The 18,154-nt window shown below is 53.0% G+C and overlaps 1 protein-coding gene across 4 annotated transcripts in view; it reads left to right on the top strand.

Moving 5' to 3' along the window:
- The window catches only part of Ptpru (protein tyrosine phosphatase receptor type U), a 74,064-nt gene that overhangs the window by 49,909 nt on the left and 6,001 nt on the right, over positions 1–18,154 (top strand). For 2 of the 4 annotated variants that reach the window (XM_055610924.1, XM_055610923.1), the window contains 9 exons: positions 3,867–4,057; positions 4,589–4,664; positions 5,042–5,118; positions 11,735–11,771; positions 12,416–12,513; positions 12,611–12,727; positions 13,378–13,532; positions 15,770–15,905; positions 16,373–16,522. In XM_055610924.1, coding sequence (XP_055466899.1) covers positions 3,867–4,057; positions 4,589–4,664; positions 5,042–5,118; positions 11,735–11,771; positions 12,416–12,513; positions 12,611–12,727; positions 13,378–13,532; positions 15,770–15,905; positions 16,373–16,522 — 1,037 coding nt within the window. Of the gene's footprint in view, positions 1–3,866; positions 4,058–4,588; positions 4,665–5,041; positions 5,119–6,652; positions 6,671–11,734; positions 11,772–12,415; positions 12,514–12,610; positions 12,728–13,377; positions 13,533–15,769; positions 15,906–16,372; positions 16,523–18,154 lie in introns of all 4 variants that reach the window. The other 2 variants (XM_055610922.1, XM_055610925.1) reach the window with 2 other exon arrangements.

Below are 18,154 nucleotides of genomic sequence, written 5' to 3'. Positions count from 1 at the left end.
AATTGGTCTGTTTCATGTACGTTTTCAAGCCTGATGAACACTTATTTCCTTTTTGTAGTCCTGCCGTTTTACACGGCTTAGTAGAGATCATCAACCTTCATCCTACAAAAAGAGGAAAAGGGAGGGCGTGGCTGTGGCTGCAGCGGCTGTAGTGCCTGCTTGATGGGAAGGAAGCTCTGGGTTAGATCAGGAGCATTACATAGGCAGGGCACGGTGACCCAGCCTTTGGGTGGGGAAGGCGGGAGTCCTCCTTGGTTACATAAAGGCTTTGAGAGTGGCCTGGGCTACCTGAGACCTACCTCAAAAATAGATACGGGAGCAAAAAAATCAAGCGAAAAAAAAAAAAACGAGGAAAAAAAGAGGCTCAGAGAGGGGAAGTCACTTGTCCAGGTCACATAGCCAGAGGTGGCAGAACCATGATCTGGGTACATGTCTCTCTAACCTCTGTGTGCTGTATGGGGCTGGGTCTGAAGGCACAGAAGGGTTTAGGCAGTCAGAGGTAGGGAGGACAAACATTCGAGTGCATAGCGGTGGGCAGAGGAGAGACAGGGCTGTGTCTCACTGGGTGGACACACCTGGTGGGGCTGAGAGAACCCGTGCTGAGGTGGGGTGGTGTCTTAGCTAGGGCTTCTATTGCTGTGAAGAGACACCACGACCATAGCAACTCTTATAAGGAAAACCTTTAATTGGGGCTGGTTTACAGTTCAGAGGTTAGTGCACTGTTGTCACGGTGGGGAGCATGGCGGCATAAAGGCAGACATGGTGCCAGAGAGGTAGCTGAGGGAGGCAGCAGGAAGAGCAAGTGAGCCCTGGGGCCTGGCTTGAGCTTCTGAAACCTCAAAGCCCACCCTCACTGACACACTTCCTCCAACAAGGCCACACCTCCTAATTGTCCCACTAACTATGGGCCTGTGGAGGCCATTTTCATTCAACCATCATAGGTGGGCACAAGCCTGGCTGCCAAGTGCTACTGGGAAAGGGAGATTTGGCTGGAGTTGGGATGGGAAGTGTAGGCCAGGTTGCAACATCTGGAAAACCACTGTGTCTAGGAGACCAGAGCTGTCTTAGAAGCCTCACAGGCTTTCTCTACTCACTACCTGTTGGCTCAACCTACCCTTCCTCATCTGTCAGAGACTCAATTTTGGTTTACAACAGAAAACCATGTTGCATTTATTGGAATTGGATATTTTCAGTGCTCTGATAGAAGTAGCTTCAGGGAGGAATGATTTACTTTGGCTCACTGTTACAGTGGTTTTAGTCAATACAGAGGTCCAGTGGAGCAGAGCTGTTCATACCAGGCCACCGGGAAGCAGAGGTGTTGGATGCCTGTGCTGGCTTGCTCCCTCTTTCCCCTCATCTCACCAGGGCCCCAGCCTGTCTCTACCCTGTTCTATCCCCAGCATTGGGGTTACAGACACATGCTGCTGTGCCTGCTTTTTATGTGGTCACTGGAGATCAGGCTTCCATGACACCCATGGAGCCATCTCTCCAGCCCCAGAAACCCTTCTTGAAGTCTTACATGTCTTCAACTTGTGTGGTTGTAGCTGCTTCTTGGAACTGGCTTTTCCAGCTAGACCGGTGTCTCCCAATGGAGAAGGGCTAAGCCTCCAGTCAGCTGCCCTGGCTTTCGGGGACCCAGGGATTCCCTTTCCTGGAAACATCTGGCCATGCCAGCAATTGCCGTGGGCAGTGCTGCCTGGTGCCAGGCTCTGGGTGTCTCTTGAGCGTTGTCTCATTTCACTCTTACGTTGCCGTGTCGCACATCGTTGGTTTTTACTTCACCCGACCTGTGAGAGCGGAGGTTTAGACAGACTAAGTCGTGTCCATCCACAAGGCCACGTGAAGAACTGGGAAGTGGTCTGAGATCTGCCCGAGCCTCTCTCAGACCCCACCCGGCCCTGCCGCCCCCTGAGGATGTTTCACAGAACACAGAAGAGCCCTGCGTGGTGAGAGACGTGAAGCGGCCCTCCTTCCACTCGTCTCTTGAACACTTCGAGGGGTCTTGCAGGGAAGACCCCTTACATACTTACTTTTGTTTACAACAGGATTGCGCAGACTCATTTAAACACATATCTCCTCCTCTCTTTATTTAACTTGTGTGTTTGTGTGTCTATAAGATTTCACGTGTGCAGTTGTATGTTCATGTTAACCTGCGCATGTATGTGTAAGTGTTCACAGGAGCTTGCACACATGTGTGTAAAAGCATTCACACATACGTGCACATGTGTTTGAGCGTCCATGTGGGTACGCACATCTCTGTGTGTAAATGTTCATGTGTACGTGCACTTGAAGTGTTCACGTGTGTGTGTGTGTGTGTGTGTGTGTGTGTGTTTGTGTGTGTGTGTGTGTGCATTCCGATGTTTGCATGCTCAGGTGCAGTCCAGAGGTTGTTGGGCTGTCTTCCTCCATGGCTTCTCCATCTTCTCTTGTGAGACAGGCTCAGCTAGACTGGCTGGCCCACAAGTTCCCAGGCCACATCTGTCTCTGCTTCCCAGGTGGTAGGGTTACAGGTGTCTGCCACTATGCCCAGCTGCTTAGGTGGGCGCTGGGGCTCTGAGCTCAGGCCCTCAGGCTCGTGCAGGAAGCACTCTACCCACCCAGCCATCTTGCGTACTTACGGTGACATGGGTCCTATCTTGCGTCTTTAGATTCAGCTTTCCCATCTGTAAGGTTAAGGGTGTGGGGCGTCTGAGCCCACGATACACTCATAACTGAACAGTTCTGTAGCTGTAAGCGACCGGAACTCAGAATTAAACCCAGGAGACGATTGTTCTTTGTGAAACTGCGCTGCTCTTTAGGTCCAAGGCTGCTGAGAGGAGAATGGCAAAGTAGGAAAACCCGGCCTCGGCCTTGAGTTCCTCCCTGGAGGCAGTTTTCAAACCTTGGTGCAGGAAGCTGAAAGTATAGTCTCTGCTCTGACTGGGGTCTGGGGCAGCGGCCTGAGCAGCTTGTATCCATCCTCTCTGTGAGTTGCTAAGGCGGCGCACAGGCCTGCCCTGGAGAAGGCCTCCATGGGGCCATTTTGGCTGAGACGTGGAGGATAAGTATGAGTTCTCCGGGCATAAAGGCTAGGGGAGGAAGGGTATCGAGGTGGAGGAAGCAGCCTCCGGGATGCCCAGGGAGGGGAAGAACAGGCACCCACTAGAGATCCCGTCACGTGAAGGGCAGGTCTCCAGTCAGCCTGTCCTGAGAGCTGGGAGGAGACACAGTGAGTGAGGGCTCCATGTGGAGAAACCTCAGCCTTAGACCTGAGCTCCAGAAGCAAGGCAGGATGTCCTTGGGGATGCTGATTCTAGGCACTAGGGAGGGGGCGTATCTGTCTGGGAGGGCCTGGGGTTCATGGGGTCCCCTTGTCTGGGCCGCTTCACTGGCTGACAATGGAAATGCTGGCGCAGGAGAAACCCTATTCAGGTGCCTGGCATTGTCAGCGGAGGGGGCGGCTGCGCAAGCTAATTTTGTGCTGCTCTTCTTTGAATGGGGGGTGATTGCTGGGAGTTGCCAATGTTCCGGATCATTCTGTGGAAGAGGAGGGCGTGTCCAGGGCCCTGCTAATACCCACCCCCCACCCCCCGGGCAGGTTGCTTGGTGAAACCTGTCATGGTGGTGTGTGAAAATGTCCCGGGATCCCGGTGACTGAACCACGAGGACCCTGTGGGTCACCTCAGCTGACCTGCTTATCTTGTAGATGGGGAACCTGAGATATGGAAGGGAAAGGCTTGCAGAGTCCCAGATGGGGTGGTCCTACCTCACTCGACTCCAGCTGATGACCCAGCCACCCTCCATGCTGGCTGTGTTCCCCGGCTCCAGGCCCCCCTGTCTGGGCATGTGTATATGTGAGAGAACCCTCTTCCTTCCTCTCACTGCAGGAGACCAGCGAAGCAGTGGGGTCACCGAGGCCAGCAGCCTCCTGGGGGGCTCCCCTCGGCGCCCATGTGGCCGAAAGGGCTCCCCTTATCACACAGGGCAGCTTCACCCTGCAGTACGCGTGGCTGACCTCCTGCAGCATATCAACCAGATGAAGACAGCGGAGGGCTATGGCTTCAAGCAGGAGTATGAGGTGGGCCCGGCCTGTTCTCACCTGGCCACTCTCAAGTCCAGTCCTGGCTGGACCCATACCCTCACAGTCCCCAACTCAACCTAACACTTTGACCTTGACTCTGACCGTTACATTAAGCTCACACTGCCTGGCTTCTCAGTGTTCCATCTCATCTCTACCATGATCAGGGGTCTTATCCTTGACCTAACCCCCATCTGACCTTGACCTAACCCCCATCTGACATCGACCCCTGACCCTCATCTGATTGGATTCCAGCCACCCTCACCTGGATGCCGGCACTAACCCCACTTAAACTTAATTTCACCCCTAATCTTTATCATTTAGTCTTTCCTCTCCTCCCAGTTCAAACTCGGGCCTCTGTATCCCAAACTCCGTGAACTCTGACCTCCCTTCCCACCATACTCATGTATTTTGAACCTGGCTACTACTGTGCCCCTCCCACATCCCGCCTTCATCATTCCCCTTGTGGGGAGGGGTCCCAAAGGTCTTGGGGCCTCTCTCTTTCACTGACTACCACTTTCCCTTTGTCAGAGCTTCTTTGAAGGCTGGGACGCTACCAAGAAGAAAGACAAGCTCAAGGGCAGCCGGCAGGAGTCAGTGTCTGCCTGTGAGTTCCGGAGAAGGGGCTGGGGCTCACACAACAGGAGGAAGTGAGGAAGGGGGAGCATGGTCAGAGCACGCCCTGGGTAGTTTTGTCCTCAGTGACAAGGAAACAGTGTCTCTCACCATTGCCCCAGTCACTGCCCCGTGACATAGAGGCAGCATACTTCTATCTTAGAGATGAGGTTTGGGAGGTTGAGACCTCAGCTAATTGCTGCTGGCTGGCCCTAACCCTTGGCCCAGCCTCACGGTGTCCAGCTCTGAGCCCTTATAAAGGTCCCCTGGCATCCCTGCCTGGATGCTCCCCTAGTCCCCAGGAGATCTTCCCCACTGACCGGGCTCCAGGCTCCCTGGCACAGCCCTGCTCTGCCGCTCTGTTTGCAGATGACCGGCACCGAGTGAAACTGCACCCAATACTGGGAGATCCCGATGCCGACTACATCTCTGCCAACTACATAGACGTGAGTGCCTGGTCCCCGCTCCTTCTACTTACTTGTCCCCGTCCCCTCCAGGCTCATTGTCTAGGCAGGGCAGAAACCTACCAGAGAGTAAATGAGGATCTGAATGACTGAGTTGCATTTGGTGCCAGGGAACTCAGAGATGGGGCGCTGAGAGTGGGTGGCAGCCTTCAGGAGACCATCCCGAGGGCTGTGCTGGCCCGTGGGGAGCTAAAACAAGGTCTGGGGAGCAGACAGGAAGGCTGAGGGGAGGGAGGAGCTGCCTCAGTAAGGGGCTGAGTGCTTGGAGGTGGGGTTCTTATGCTTCCCATAATGAAGCTGAAGGGGTTACACAGGGCTAGGTGGTGAAGGCCTTGCGTATCAGGCTAAGGTCTTGGCCATCAGGTCTCCCCCAGCCATCAGGAAGTTGTTCAAGGATTTTCACTTTGACTACAGTGGTCCTTCACACTGAGATGTGTTTACTGAGCACAGTGATAAGCACTTACAAGAAACCTCACATTTCATGTAAGCTTATCACCTGTAATACCTCGCCTTACTTCGGAGGAAGCTGGAGCTCAGAGAGGTGAAGCTACTGGTTCTAGGCCATACAGCTAGAGTGGTAAAGGAAGGACCCCAGCCCCAGCTTGGCTGTCTCTTCAGCCTCTGATGCTGACCATTTGACTGTCCTGGCAAGTATTGGACTGGACCGCGGGGAGGGAGCGAGAGAGGGCAGGTTTCCCAGCTGTGGATGAGTGGTGGCGATGATGGAAACCGGGCAAGGCCCAGGGACTTGCCTGCATTCTGTGCAGCAAGCTGATTCTGAAAGAGCATCCTTTAATTGTGTAGGAAATGTATTTTGAGCACCTGGGCACCAGGGATAGAGATGAGAACACGTGACTGTTACTTTTTTTTTTTTTTTTAATGATGCAGAGATTCTAGAAGGGGAAACAGATTAACATCGAAGGAAACATGCAAGGAAATTCATTTTAGATTAGCTGGGGAAAGCAGAGAGAAGAAAGGCGTCACATAGCCAGTTAGCGGCAAAGCCAGGTCTGGCTGCATAGAGGAAGCAGTGTGGCCACAGAAGAAGGGGAGGGTACACTCAGGTGCCAACCTCAAAGCCAAAGGCCCAGGAGGGAGCCACAGTTAACCAGAGCTGAGGTCATGAGGACCTCTGGAGATGCCTCTCCTCTCCCTCTTCCATCTTCCTCCTAGAGCTTAAAATTCCACCCCTTGTGTCCCAGAACCTTTTGCCTTCTCCCTGCCTTCCATCCTGTTCCTTGCCTGGAGTAAGAGCCAAGCCCGGCCACACAGGCGTGGGCAGCTTGGAGACAGCGGACCTTTCTCATTGGGGTTCCACCTGGTTGGTTTCTCTTGGGCCCTGGCAGGGACACACCCATCCCTCTCTCCACCCCAAGTCCTGGCCACCTGTCTCTGTTCTGCCTGCCAACTCACATCACCCTTTCTGGCCTCTCCTGTGCCCCGCCCACCTCCACCCACCTCTGGCCTAACATCTGTCTCTTTTGCTTTGTTCTGTTACCTCACTGGAATCATTAAGATTCGGATAAATCGACAAGTAAGTATCTCTGCTCTCCTTCTCCTCCTCCTGCTGTCTGGTGGACTGGCTGTGTCCTGGGCTCTCTCACAGGCTCGGGATGGCTGTCTCTCTTTTTCTCTCTCTCCCTCCTTCCCCTCCCCTAGCACTGAACACCAGCCACCCATCCCAGCAGTCTGCCAGGGGCCGCCAAGGCTGAAGACCTTGTCTCCCTGTTGGGAGACGTTCCCTGCGGCCCTCTGCTGTCTCGATAAGGGCAGCTTCGTAGGGGTGCTGGTCACTGTGGTCACCTTCGTCCCCCCTGTGTAGCCATTTCCTGTGAACTTTGCCAGCTCTGCCTTTCTGCAGAGCTCTTGGTGTGTGGTGCGGGGAAGCTGTCGGAATGGACTTGTTCTCAGACAGGCTTGGGCCACCTCTTTAAACTCATCTCCCCTAGAGTTCAAATCCCTTTGTGGTCAGTTTGCTTAAAACTAGACCCCAATCAATTTGAATGTGCTTCTTTTATGAAAAAAAATTAGTTTGAATATCAGTTTAAAAATTACAATTGCTTCTGCTCCTTTGAGAATTGAAACAAGGGCTGAGGACAAGTCAGTTAGGGGGTGCTGGCCAGGAGTGATGTAGCTCTGGGTTGAGACCCAGCATCATGAACACTGGATGTGGTGCTGCGCTTCTTCAGTCCCAGTTCTTGGGAGGCAGAGGCAGGTGGGTCTCTGCGGAGGAGGCCAGCCTGGTCTACAGAGCAAGTTCTAGGACATCCAGGGCTATGTAAAGAGACCTTGTCTCAAACAAACAAACAAACAAACACACAAACTAACTAACTAACAAACAAAAAAAACAAAACACACACACACACACACACACACACAAAGAAATTCAAAGTCATCCTCAGCTAAATAGTAAATTTGAGGCCAACTTGTCTCAAAATAAATTTAAAAAGAAAGAAAACTCCTAATTAATTTAGTCATTCTTTGATTTGATTTTTAAGACATGTTATTTTCATAATATTTACAATAATAATTATTATTAATTTTGGTTTTGCAAGATGGAGTCCCACTCTGTAGCCAGTCTGGCTTGGAATTTACTATATAGCTGTGGCTGGATTAAAATTCACAGCAATCTTTTGTCTCAGCCTGCTGAATGCTAGGATTGTATTTCAAACTGTTTAATGACTGGTATTCTTTGCTATTTTGTGGGTTCATTTTCCATTTTATCTCCTTTAAAAAAAGATATTTCTTTTTTTTTTATTATCATTGTTAGAATTCTGTTCATTATCAGACTTCCAGGCAACATGGAGAGACTAACATAAGAAGTGAAGGTTTCCCCCCAGTCACATTTGGCAGAGGCAGCCAATTATCCCGAACATGCCCCTGATTTTGTGTGGAGTCAAACAGTTGGTTTGTGAAATTCTCCAATGTGAAAGGCCCATTAGGCTTAGAAAATAGAGTGGATAGGCTGAGCCCCAGCGCCCCCTGTGGGTTGTGAAGAACATAGGGCCTTACCGGCCTTTGGTTCTCTCTTGTCAGACTCTATAAATTCTCTTAGAAGCCTCACTGGGCTTAAAGCTGCCTCAAATGCCAGTGAGCAATGGTGTCGCCGATGGCACCTGCCAAGTGCACCTAGAAGGCATTGTGTCATCTCTGTTAAATTGTGCAGAGGACCATTTGCAGATGAGAGTATTGAGTCTGAGAAAGGTGAAATGACTCTCCCCGCCAGCGCCACCCTCTCAGACTACAGCAAGGGTGTGTGTGGTCCTAGCACCTGCGGATGCTTCTTGGGGCGAGAGGCCCAGACCTCTCTATGCTGCTCCCTAAAGCAGAGGTGTGCAAGGCGATCTACTCACTGTACTTCAAGATATGGTCATTTAAAACTTGTATTTGGGGGTGACTGGGTTGGTAAATGCTTCCCTTGCAAGTGTGAGGACCCAAGTTCAATACCCAGAACCCAGGTGAGGATTCACACTTGTAATCCCAGCACTGGGGAGGTAGAGACAGGTGGATCTTTCAGACTGGCCAGCCGGCTTAGTCTAACTGTCAGGCCAAGGAGAGACCCTTGTCTCCAAGGAGGTGGACAGCTGCCCTGAGAATAGTACTTGAAGCTATTGTCTGTCTTCTACACATGTGGACGACACGTGTACCCTCCCTGCATGTGCAACCCCCACCCCCACACCTGCACGCATGTACATGAACATGCATGCATACCTACATACATAAATACATTTGCATAGCAGAAACCATTTGTGTCCTGTGTGTAATATGAATTGTTCAGTAACATCTTATTAAGAAGTGAGGGCTGTGAGATGGCTCAGCAGGTGAAAGCCGGCCTCCCCACCTGGTGACCAGAGCTTGAGCCCTGGGATCCCGCGTGGGAGAAGGAGAGAGCTGACCTCCGTAGCTTGTGGTCTGACCTACACACGTATCCTGTGGCACTTGCCGGTGTACACACTCTCCATACACACAAAGGAAATAAAATGTAATGATGTTCAAAGAACCGAACACGTAGAAATTATGAGTTGTGTGACTTGCTTCAGATGGGACTGAGCAGGGGCTGGAGAGATGATGCCCAGTGGTTGGTTTAAGAGCCTGGCTGCTCTCCCAGAGGATCTGGGTTCAACTCCCAACATCCCACAGGTGGCTCACAGCCATCTGTAGTTGCAGTTCTAGGGAATCCGATGCCCTCCTCTGGCCTCCACTGTTCCTGCGGGCACACAGTATGCATAAACACATGCCGGCCTACAGGCATGCACGTACATTTATAAATATTAAAACAAAACAAATAGGCCTGCATGACAAGGTAGGCTAGATGACCCTGGGCCAGGCTTTCTCCAAACAATGAGAGAATGGGGCTCCTGGAAAGGGCTGGAAAGAGCTGAAACAGGGTTGAATTTTAGACCACCCAATCACCGGGCAGCCAATCAGGTTTCCTTCCTTTTTATGCTGGGGATCGATCCCAGGATCTCTCAGGCCAGGCAAGCTCTCCACCCCTCGGCTACATCCTCAAGCCCGATCTATCAGTTGAGTTTGGGTCATCTGTTGTTTACTGACCGATGCTTGGATGCTGGCATGGAGCTGAGCCCCGGCAGGGTAGGGGTTGGAGGTTGCAGAGCTCTGCCTCTGGTGGTTGGGGTGGGGCTTTAGGCAGACTGGCTTTGCTGGGTGCAGGGGCACAAGCAGTTCAGGGTAATCTGTTTGAAGCTTGGCTACAGAGACGTGGAAAGGCAGCTGCAGTGAGGGCAGAGTGACTCTGGAGTTTTTTTTTTTTTTTTAATGTAGTTTGTCACTTTGAAGGGGTTTTGGTTTCTCCCAGGGCAACCGTGAGACTGTCTAGCTGTTAGCTTCCAGTCACAGAGAACAACAGAGGCTTGGAAAGGTCCAGCCTTGCTGGCTACTCCCATGTCTGAGGCTCTGCAGTGTAGGCACTGCCAAGGAACTGGCTGGGCACACACATTTCAATATCCACCCACATCCTCTGAGCCCAGGTCTGCCTTTGATGGTATCCCAGGGGTCCTTGTGCACTCAAAATGCCAAACTGACCTCCCGTTGGTGTGGTGACAGAGGCGAAATTTATAACATCCAATCATTGGATTCATTTATTTTTTTTCCGGTGATAGAATCCAGAGTCTCCTGGATGCTAGGCAAATGCTCCACCCCTGAGCCTCATCCTCAGCCCAACTGATCAGCTTTAATTGAGGTCCATTACTCAATTATTTATGCCGACTGATAAGTGCCAGCACTTGTTGGTATCTGCCAACAGGGACCCTGGTCCATTAGACCCCAACACTCAGGAGGTCACCTCCCGCCCCAGCTGTTCTCCCTCCAAACCCTGCTTTTGCCTGTGTGTGCCACCACACCCAGCTGAGCAGTTCTTGATATCAACACTATTTGGACCTTTAGAGACCTTTGAAACATGGTTAATAATAGCAGCTGCTCCTAGTCCTGCTTTGTGCTTGGCCCAGAGACAAACTCTTAACCTACATTGTTGTTCGTATTCCTCACATCCCCGGGAGAAAAATCTTGTCATAGTCTACTTTAGTGAAGTGAAGATGGAGGCCAAGAGAAGGAAGGGGTGTTTGCTCGAGGGTAGTTGGGATTGACCCTGACACCGAGGCTCCAGATCCCTGTGGGGTCTGGAGGCCCAGGGGTTTAGAGGAAGTGCAAGGAACTATGTTGAGGGCCAGGGGCAGAGCTTGGTGGCTTTCCTGTGCACCTGCCTCCATTGGACTTTGTAAACTTTACACAGTAGCTGTGCTGATGTCCCGGCTGGCTCTTGTCACAGAAAGATGCAGCCTTGTGAAGGACCTTGGGGTCTCGTGGCTTTGGTCTTACCTGGCCTGAGGGCTCTGAGGAGGGAAGATGAGGTAGTTCTTGGCTTGTTTTTATGTAAGATAGATGGCAGCACTTAGAGAAGTATGGGGCCATGACCCTGGAACCTCGGCTCACTGCTGTGTGGTCTGATGACTGGGCATGGGAGATGAGGTAGCTCTTGGTTTCTCTTTCATGTAAGTTAGACAGTAGTGCTTAGAACAGTATGGGGCCATCACCCCGTCTCAGAATATTCCTCACTATCAATAAAACAAAATTTAAAATATTATCTAAGGGTCCTTTGCTTCTAACTTGAAACCCTCTTTAAAATTCCCCAACCCCAGCCCTCCACCCTGCAAGCTCTGGGTAGCTGAGGTCCTTGGGAAGGGTACCATCCATTCTAACAGGAACTGGGGATTCTGCCAACCACTGGTTCTTCCACATCTGGGGTCCAGGGTGGATTATGTTTCTGGGACTCTGGGAGCAGGCCAGCATCATCCTGGGCTTCATTTGTCTCCAGGCAGCTGTCTCGTTGTTAACAGAGAACTCTCCTTTGCGGGTAGAGAGACCAGCTGGGCTCACAGAAAAGCACTCTCTGTAGCAAGACCTTGGTGTCTTAGCTTCACTTGTCTCTGCCTTGGGACTGGAAGGACGAGGTCACCCTCATCCAGAGACGTGAGGGTGGGAGTTTCTGGAGGATGCTGCTCCTGGAAGGAGGGTGAGGCGGGGAAGGCAGTACAGAGTTCTGCTCCCTCAGCATTCACTGCGTCCTGTTCTCCTGTTCCAGGGCTACCACAGGTCAAACCACTTCATAGCCACTCAAGGTACCTGGCCCCTCAGCCTATGGCACCCTCTCACGATCTGCCTGCCTGCCTGCCTGCCTGCCTGCCTTCCCTGCTGACCTGCTCAGCTGCCTGTCTGCCTCCCCATCTGTCTGTCTCTCCATCCCCACTGCCTGCCCGGGTCTCTTGTATCTAACTGCAGCCTGTATCCCCTGTCTGTTTGTGCCTCCTGATATGAGCAGTCTACCCCCGACATCCTGGCTGTGTGTATCCCTGTGGTGACGCATGTGCAAAGGCTGGCCAGGCCCACCCTTTTGCTCCGGAGCATGCCTCTTAGTCCACCAGTCACCTGGGCCTCCTCTAGTCTTACGTCTCTTTTTGGCTACTGCCTCTCTATCTACCCCTCCTGGAGGTTCGCCCAATGGACCAAGGGTCTACTGTCCATAAAGCTCAGTAAGGCTTTCTCAGCACACCAGGCTCTCCGGCCTGGCTCTGACCCGCTACTGCCCATTCTAGGGTCCTGGAGGCAGGAAGTTGTGGTTGGTGGGGTACATAGGGGTGGATGAGAAGCCCCCATTGGGGTCTGGTCCTGGGAGCCTCTCAGCAAGGGATAATGCCACTGGGCATCGAGGTGGGCTGGCCATGGGGGACCTTGCTCAGGGACAGGCACCCTCTGCGCCCCCCAGGGCCGAAGCCTGAGATGATCTACGATTTCTGGCGAATGGTGTGGCAGGAACAGTGTGCGAGCATCGTCATGATCACCAAGCTGGTGGAGGTGGGCAGGGTAAGCGGGGCCGGGGGAGAGGGGAATGGGCTGGGGACAAGGGCGGGCCTCACGGGTGGCTAAGAGCCCACTGAAGCCATCGCTATGGGGGCCGCAGGTGAAGTGTGCCCGCTACTGGCCCGAGGACTCAGACATGTACGGAGACATCAAGATCACGCTGGTCAAGACGGAGACGCTGGCTGAGTATGTGGTGCGCACCTTCGCCCTGGAGCGGGTGAGTCCCCCCCACACTGTTCCACACGGAGCGTGCCTTGCCCCAGACCAGGAAGCAGGAAGGGGGGGAGGGGCAAGGAAGCCCCGAAAGCATGGCTGAGGGACAGGAGGGTGGCTGTCCCTGCCGGAGTCCAGTGGGCATCTGATAGGGTGAAGAGGATGTGATGCCCGCCTTGCATTGCCCTTTGCTGTGTGGGACACTGCGCTGAGCCCCTTTCACGCGTTGTCTTAGCTCTAGGAAGCTCTGGGCACGCGTTTACCGTCAGACCCATTGCGAAGATGGGAAAAATGAGGGTCAGAGGGTTTCCTCATGTATCAGGGTCCACGTTCCCACTTAATTACTTTGTGGAGATCCTCAGGGGAGGGCTGGCAGGATGGCTCAGCGGGTAAGGGTAGTTGCTGTGCAGGTGTCTTCTGTTTACAAGGCAACCTGGGGGCGAGGCGGGTGTCGGACAGCACACCTTTAAGCTGCCCAGACTGAGTGTGTGCGCTTGTTCAGTCTCCACGGGGCGGGGGAGGGGCTGTCCACGCCAGGCCTTCGTTTCCTCACATGCACAATAGATGTGCTGCCTGCCTTGCCAGAGCCTGGCATATAGCAGGTACCTGGCGGCCGCTACCAGCAACTGACTGTCGCCGCTGCGGTTTTCACAGAGAGGCTACTCAGCCCGACACGAGGTCCGCCAGTTCCACTTTACAGCATGGCCGGAGCACGGCGTCCCCTACCATGCCACGGGGCTGTTGGCCTTCATCCGGCGCGTGAAGGCTTCCACTCCACCTGACGCCGGGCCCGTTGTCATCCACTGCAGGTGGGGACACTGGAGAGCCCAAGGAGAGGGGCCCAAGCTGGGGGGCTGGGCTGGAGTGAGGCAGGTTCAAGGGCCCCAAGGAGTTCTGGGCTTGGGTTCAGCCTGCTTGGAGACGTAGGATAGGAGAGGAGGACTCCCCAAAGATCCCATGAGCTTTGGCTCTGAGGTTGGCCCCCCGAGGAGCCCCTTTGCCAGAACTGATGAGTCCTGGAGCCTGCAAGCCCACAGTCCTTGGGGCTCATCCTGGCTCCTCTGCAGTGTTTTTACCAGCTCACCAAATGCCACATGGCTGACTTCCCTTGTTTGCATCCTCCTAGCAAGTCTCTCTCTTTCTCTCTCTCTGTCTTCTTCTCTTCAGATCACATTAAGATTGCATTTTTAAAAATTTGTCTATTTTATGCATATGAGTGCCCTATTTGCATGTATGCCTACATGGCCGGAGAGGGCATCAGATTCCATTAGAGATGGTTGTGAGCCACCATTCGGGTACTAGGAATTGAACTCAGGACCACTGCAAGGGCAGCCACTTAACCACTGAGCCATCTCTTCAGCCCCAAGATAGCATCTGTTAAGAATGAATTTTAGTTGGTACAGAAAGTCTGGAATGCAAAGCGTAATTTCTACCACGAGCAGTGCGTGCTCGGTAACTGAACCACTAGCTTAATCTCAGATTGAGAAACAGAGCTTGGGGGTGAGATGGGGTGGGGGGAGGGGAAGATGGCTGACTGAAGTGTTGGCTACTCAAGTGCGAGGACCTGAGTTTGATCCCAGCACCTGCGTAAAAAGCTGGTTGTTTTTTATGCAGGTGCTGGGATCTGCGGGGGCATGTGCTTGTAATCCTGGTCGTGGGAGACAGGGATAGGAAAATCCCTGTCCCTCACGGCCAGCCAGCGCAAGCCCCAGGCCCCAGTGGGAGACCTTGTGTTGGAAGGAACCATGTGCTTCTGAGGAATGACACCTGATGTTGACCTCTGGCCTCTGACATGCTTGTACACATATACAAGTGTTAGCCCCACCCCCACTATACACGTGGATTCACGCATGTACGCACAGCCCAGGAATGTTCCCTGTCCCAGAGCAAGGATGACTTCTCCCCTGTAGGAAGCCTTTCATGGTTTTGAACTTTGTGTGAATTGAGTTCGTTGGTGTGAGCTCTCCGCTGTGTGACTTTCTTTCTTCACCTCAGTGCGTGAGGTCCGTCCGTACAGCGTCACATTCCAGGGTGTTGCCAGGCATTTCACTGGTTTTCACCAGAAATAGTGGTGCTAAAATAAAATGGCAGCACTAAGGATATTCAAAGGCAGAGTTTCCTCAACTTTCCTAACCCTCGGACCCTTTAATGCAGTTCCTCATTTGGTGCTGACCCCCAACCACAAAATTATTTTCTTGGCTACTTCATGACTGTAATTTTGTTACTGTTATGGATCATAATGTAAATAATCCGTGTTTTCTGATAGTCTCAGGTCAACCCATGAAAGGGTTGTTCAACCCCTAAAGGGCCATGACCCACAGGTTGAGAACCGCCACTCTAAGGTGTGGCTTCTTGATGGGAAATGCGCACACACAGGCGCAGGGACAGGATGGCCGTTTGTGAACATTCAGCCCCGGCCGAAGCCGCTCAGGTCTTCCGAGGTGCTTGTGTGACCTGAGCTGGGTGGCGACGCTTTGATGGTGCCATCTTCAAAGCTGGAGTCTTGGTGGCATCCTTCTCAGCCTGCCTCCCCATCGACACACATGGGAGCTGAACGCACTTTAGGGAGATAGCCACAGACGCAGGGAGCACGTCTTAAGTGTTCTAACGGAAGCTGGCCTCGTTGCTGTGAGGCCGGGGAAGAGGGCCTGGAAGCATGGGAGCTCCACTGGGGAGGTGGACCGGTGCGAGTGTGTGGGGCTTTGAAGGCTCTGCAGGGGACTGGGATATCCTGGGGCAGAGTGTGTTCTGGGCTTGAACTCTGAGCATCACCTCCCATCCCTCTCCCCGAGTTTTGGTTGCTAAGTTGAGCCAGCCTCACGTCTGTGTCCCCCGGTTCCTTTTCTCCCCGGTCCGTTCCCTCCCTAGGTCTTGTCCTTTGCTTCCAACTATGTCCTCGGCCACATCACAGGGAACCCGGCCTTTGCTTCACGGCCCCTTTGTTGGAATGATCCCGACCCCTAAGTCATCTAGATGTGGCAGGTACCCTGGTTCGGAGCCCCCGAGCCGAGGCTCTGAGGTGGCTGTGGCCTTCTCTTCCCCTCAGTGCAGGCACTGGCCGCACAGGCTGCTACATCGTCCTGGACGTGATGCTGGACATGGCTGAGTGTGAGGGCGTCGTGGACATTTACAACTGTGTGAAGACCCTCTGTTCCCGGCGGGTTAACATGATCCAGACCGAGGTTCGGAGCAGCCTGTCCCGGACCTCTCCCGTCCCTCTAGGTCTCAGTGTCTCTATCATGGAGCTCAGAGCCAGAGAAACGTATCTTCAGGGCATCCTAGGCCCTTCCTTCCCTGGCCGTTTCCAACATGGCGGCCGGTGGGCTTGCAGGGGTGGGAGTGGGGTCTCTTAGGTCTCTCCAGACTTCACTTCAAGGTGTGTGTCAGGTGAGTCAGATGGGGAGGGAATCTAGAGTCACATGTACCAGGGTTTGTGTGCTCACTAGATCTGGGACCTTGGACTGTCCCCTTACCACTCAGATGCTATGTTGGGAATGTTCCTGGGATGCTGTAGAGATGAGCTGAGGTGATGGTTGGACTCAGCTGACCCCCGGGTCTCAGCCTTTGCCTGCTTGTCCTTCATCTTCTGCAGAGCTCAGCTTCCAGTCTCCTTCTCTCCTCACTCTTACATTCTCATCTCCCATGGCAGGAGCAATACATCTTCATCCACGATGCGATCCTGGAGGCTTGCCTGTGTGGGGAGACCACCATCCCTGTCAACGAGTTCAAGGCAACCTACAGGGAGATGATTCGCATTGACCCTCAGAGCAATTCCTCTCAGCTCCGGGAAGAGTTCCAGGTACGGGAGGGGGATGGGGATGTGTGCATAGGTGTGAGGTGTGTGAGTGTGTGTGCATAGGAGTGTGTGAGTATACATAGGGTTGGGTGTGTATATGTATAGGAGTAGGGTTTGGGTGCTCGTGTGTAGGTAGGTGCAGGGTGTGTGAGTGTGTGTGTATTTGTGTGTCTAGGTAGGGGTTGTGTGAGTAGGTGTATGTGTGTGTAGGTGTGGGTTGTGTAAGTGTGTGTATAGGAGTTGTGTGTGTGTGTATGAATGTAGGTGTGGTGTGTGTGAGTGCTCTGGCTATCAAGGGTCAATCAGGAAGGACTGGCCTGAGACCCTGCTGGAGGGACAGAGCTGGGCGACTGGAAAGGACACGTGTGAGGGCAGTTGTGACCCCAGACTTTTGGGGTCAGGTACATGTGGGTTCTGGTCCTGGCGTACCTTGAGGAGCTGTGAGAAGTTGAGCCAGTCACTTCACCTCTCTAAGACCTCATTTTGCCACCGAGGGAAAAAGGAGGTTTCCATTGCCCCGCAGGCATGCGGCCATGGGATTCTCCTGGTTTCCTGAGAACCTAGCTCTGGGGCTCCGGGAACGGTGAGGCGTGGAGGTGTTCTCAGTGTAGCTGGATCCAGGGACTCAAGCGACAGTGCTGCCCTCTGCCCATCCTTGGTGTTCTCCTCCTCCCTAGGGGGTTGTTGGTCACCAGCCCATAAAGGCAGGAGGAGCTGAGGGCAAGACATGGGACTTGGAAGGCTGTGAGCACAGCGGAGGATGGCCAGTCCGGGAACCACTTGAGGGAGATAGCTCAACTTTAATCTGGGGAACAAAGGCTGTGTACCCTCTGGGGAGTGGGTGGAGGGCTCCCAGGATGGGTGTACGTAATTGGTTAGAACTAGGCACTTCAAGGATGCTTGCTTTGCTTTAAACAGCACGCTCCTATCATATGAACAAGGACACAGAACCTATTATCCTAAGGCACAGGGAGGGGAGAGCTAGCAGGGAGCTGTGTCAAAGGCCATCTATCAAATGTGCTTAGGGGTGTCTAGGTCTAGAGACACTCTCCAGATGAAGCCAGGCAGAGAGCAGGAGGCCCTGCTGGGGAGAGGGAGTCCTGCTCCTAATGCTGAGATCAGAATGGCTCTCCGGACTGGGAGGACGGCACCCTCAAACAGCAGGGTGCTTCCAACACTTAGTTCGGCTGCTTTCCGTTTGTTTCATTTTTGAGACAGTGTCTTATGAAGCCCAGCCTGGTCCTGAGCTTGCTGTGTAGACAGAGATGACCTTGAGTTTCCGATGCTTCTGCCTTTACCTTCTTAGTGCTATGATTACAGGTGTGTGCTACCAGCTCAGCGCTGTGTGTGTTGGAGTGGTGGCAGGGGACAACCTAGGTGCTGTCCTCAGGTATGGTCTGTTTTTGAGACAGAGTCTCTCACAGTGTGTAACCCAGGCTGACTAGCTAACCCAGGCTGGCTGGCTAGCGAATCCTGGGGGTTTGGGGATCTGGGGGTTCTGCCTATCTCCCTCCCCATTACTGGGATGACAAGTCTGTGCCACCAAGCAGGGAACAAGCTCTTTATTTTTATTTTCATTATCTATCTATCTATCTATCTATCTATCTATCTATCTATCTATCTATCTATCTATCT

The sequence above is a fragment of the Psammomys obesus genome, unplaced genomic scaffold, assembly GCF_907164565.1.
Source record: "Psammomys obesus unplaced genomic scaffold, mPsaObe1.curated_primary_1811, whole genome shotgun sequence".
Taxonomy (NCBI): Eukaryota; Metazoa; Chordata; class Mammalia; order Rodentia; family Muridae; genus Psammomys; species Psammomys obesus.
Note: the sequence above shows the minus strand (reverse complement) of the source record. Positions and strands in the feature narration are given on the sequence as shown.